General features: G+C 42.0%; 1 protein-coding gene across 1 annotated transcript in view; it reads right to left on the bottom strand.

The window, feature by feature from the left end:
* The window catches only part of PROK2 (prokineticin 2), a gene marked incomplete at its 5' end in the record, with an annotated part of 3,975 nt that extends 3,053 nt beyond the window's left edge, over positions 1-922 (bottom strand). Inside the window, one exon of the mRNA XM_015822870.2 lies at positions 797-922. Within this exon, the coding sequence (XP_015678356.1) occupies positions 797-922 (126 nt within the window). The remainder of the gene's footprint in view (positions 1-796) is intronic.
* Positions 923-2,441: the final 1,519 nt, after the last annotated feature.

The following is a 2,441-nucleotide window of genomic DNA, read 5'->3' as shown; positions in this document are numbered from 1 at the left end:
TCCATGTCCTCGGGGGTCACAGGATCAAACTCTTCCCACAAAATGGACTCAAGACCTGCCTCCATTGGCCCGCCTGAACTAGTCCAATCGGAGGCTAACCCGGCCCGGATCCGATCAATTTTGTCATGCAGGTAACACCCAAATTCCTCTGCCCGACCCTGCAAAGGGACATCCCGGACCCTCTGATGAAGGAGGGAACAGGACACCCTAAACAGGGCGGCAGATCGGTTACCTGCAGACGCGATAAGAGCGGAGAAATAGTTTCGTTTCGCCGCTCTTATCGCTACTAGGTAAGTCCTTAAATGGGACTTTACCAATTTCCGATCGGATTCGGAGCGGGTGGCCCTCCAATTACTCTCTAGGCATCTCTTCCAACGCTTCATCACCCTCAGCTCCTCGGAGAATCAAGGAGCCTTGCACCATCTTTCATGTTGTCTTGGTGGAGTTCAAATTCAAATCCACGTTGCTTGCCCCAGATCCAAGAAATCCTAATAGTTTGTCTTTCTCCTTTAACCTTTTTTAAAAAAAAATGGTTAAAGGAGAAAAGATCAAGTAAAAGTAGATAATAACATGCTGATCAAGTTCTACAATGCAAAAGACTAGTTTGCCTTAGATCTTTTATAAGATATTATACAATATGAATAATGATAGTTAGAAAACTTTCTTAACTTTTGCAGGGAGAATATTATTTTATGAAGTTTGGTTTATATTGGTTTATATTAATATTAATATATATTAATATTTTGTTCTATGTTTAACATTACACAAGAACCAGAATATTATATAGCACACTAACTTTATGACTTAATGGATGACAGTCTTCTCCAAAGATGCCCATTGGTGTACAAATTCGAAGACTTTGGATCCAAAGACTAACAGCACAGCACATGCCTCCACCACATTGCAGATCTCTGTCACAAGCCTTAAATGCAATACACAGATATATAGCATTAGATACAGAAAAGAAATAGTAAAATGATCTTGTTCTAATTATTTACTCATATACAGTAGTGGCCAAAATTGTGGAAACCTTTTGGGAAAAGTGTACAGTAGAAATGCCACCTTTGGTTAAGTTTCCACCAATTTTTCTTCTAATTTCTTTATAACTGTAGCCTTGTTCACTTAATAATACCATTTTACATCACTTTCTGGGCAACCAGTCAACTCTTTGCACCATTACTTTAATTTTATTACGTTTTACAAGCTCACTAAACGAAAGAAAACAAAAACCCCAACCAACTTGATAGCGATTACATAACACACTGACAAATTGTCCTCTCAGCTTCAGTACATGACATCAATAACTGAATCCTACTGTGATCTGATTGGCTCATTACCAAAACAAGATGACACCTGATTGGCTCTCTCAACACTCATGCTTATTGGCTACAATCAGATGAAGGAAAGCTACCTGATATCAACCTAAGCAGGTTGTGCTTCCTTTTTCTGGTTATTTGGCTATAACTTTTCATAGAATACAGTACAGATAATTGAACAAACTTTGTTGTATTACATTCTTGATTAAATTATCTTTCCATTGATATATAATTTTATGGTACTACTCCCCTCAAAAAGTGGTGTTATTAGCCATCAAACCTCAAAAATACACTTTTCCCAAAAGGTTTCCACAATTTTGGCCACTACTGTATCTAATAGAGAGATGTTTAAAAAAAACAGATAAAATCAGAGACATAAATCTGAGCAATAATTTGAGTTAACTCACATCACCACTGCAATGTTTAGGGAAGGTGGTCATTGCTCTCCAAATATCTTCTAGAGCAGGGCTTTTCAACCAGTGGTATGGGTACCACCTGTGGTACATTGGCACATGGCAGGTGGTACGCGACCATCCTAGAAAAGTGGTAGCGGGGGAGGGGAATGAGCTGAACCAGTGGCAGCACCGCACAAGCCTGAGTGAGAGATGGATGGAGCTGCAGGGCTGTCAGGGCTCAGCGGAAGCGCCAGGATCAGTGCTTCTTCGAGGCTGTCAGGGCTCAGAGGAAGGGCCAGGATCAGCACCAGGCTCCAGCTGGAGCTCGGCGCTGATCCTGCCGCTTCTGCTGAGCCCAGAAGAAGCGCCGATCAGCTGGAATGTTGCAGCATCTCCAGGGTCTTGTGATTTACATTCAGATGCTTGGCAACTGATTCATATTTATGATGGTCACAGTGTCCCAGGGTCATGTGAAGTGACCAAAACCTGCTGCAACCACCCAGAAGATGGGGGGAATAAAAACCAAACACCCCCCACCCCACCCCTCTGCCAATCCTCAACAGATATGCCTCACAACAATGAAAACCTCAGACAGGAGGAAGAGTGCCGCAGGCGTCTTGCTCGGCTGTGCCTTGGGGGGGCACTTTTTTCAGTGTTATTGTAACTTCGAACAGTCACTAAGCAAACTGTTGTAAGTCAAGGACTACCTGTACTTTATCACTTTTTTTTT

The sequence above is a fragment of the Protobothrops mucrosquamatus genome, unplaced genomic scaffold (assembly GCF_001527695.2).
Source record: "Protobothrops mucrosquamatus isolate PMUCROS unplaced genomic scaffold, P.Mucros_1.0 scaffold1711, whole genome shotgun sequence".
Taxonomy (NCBI): Eukaryota; Metazoa; Chordata; class Lepidosauria; order Squamata; family Viperidae; genus Protobothrops; species Protobothrops mucrosquamatus.
This window is presented reverse-complemented; position numbering and strand designations above follow the sequence as displayed.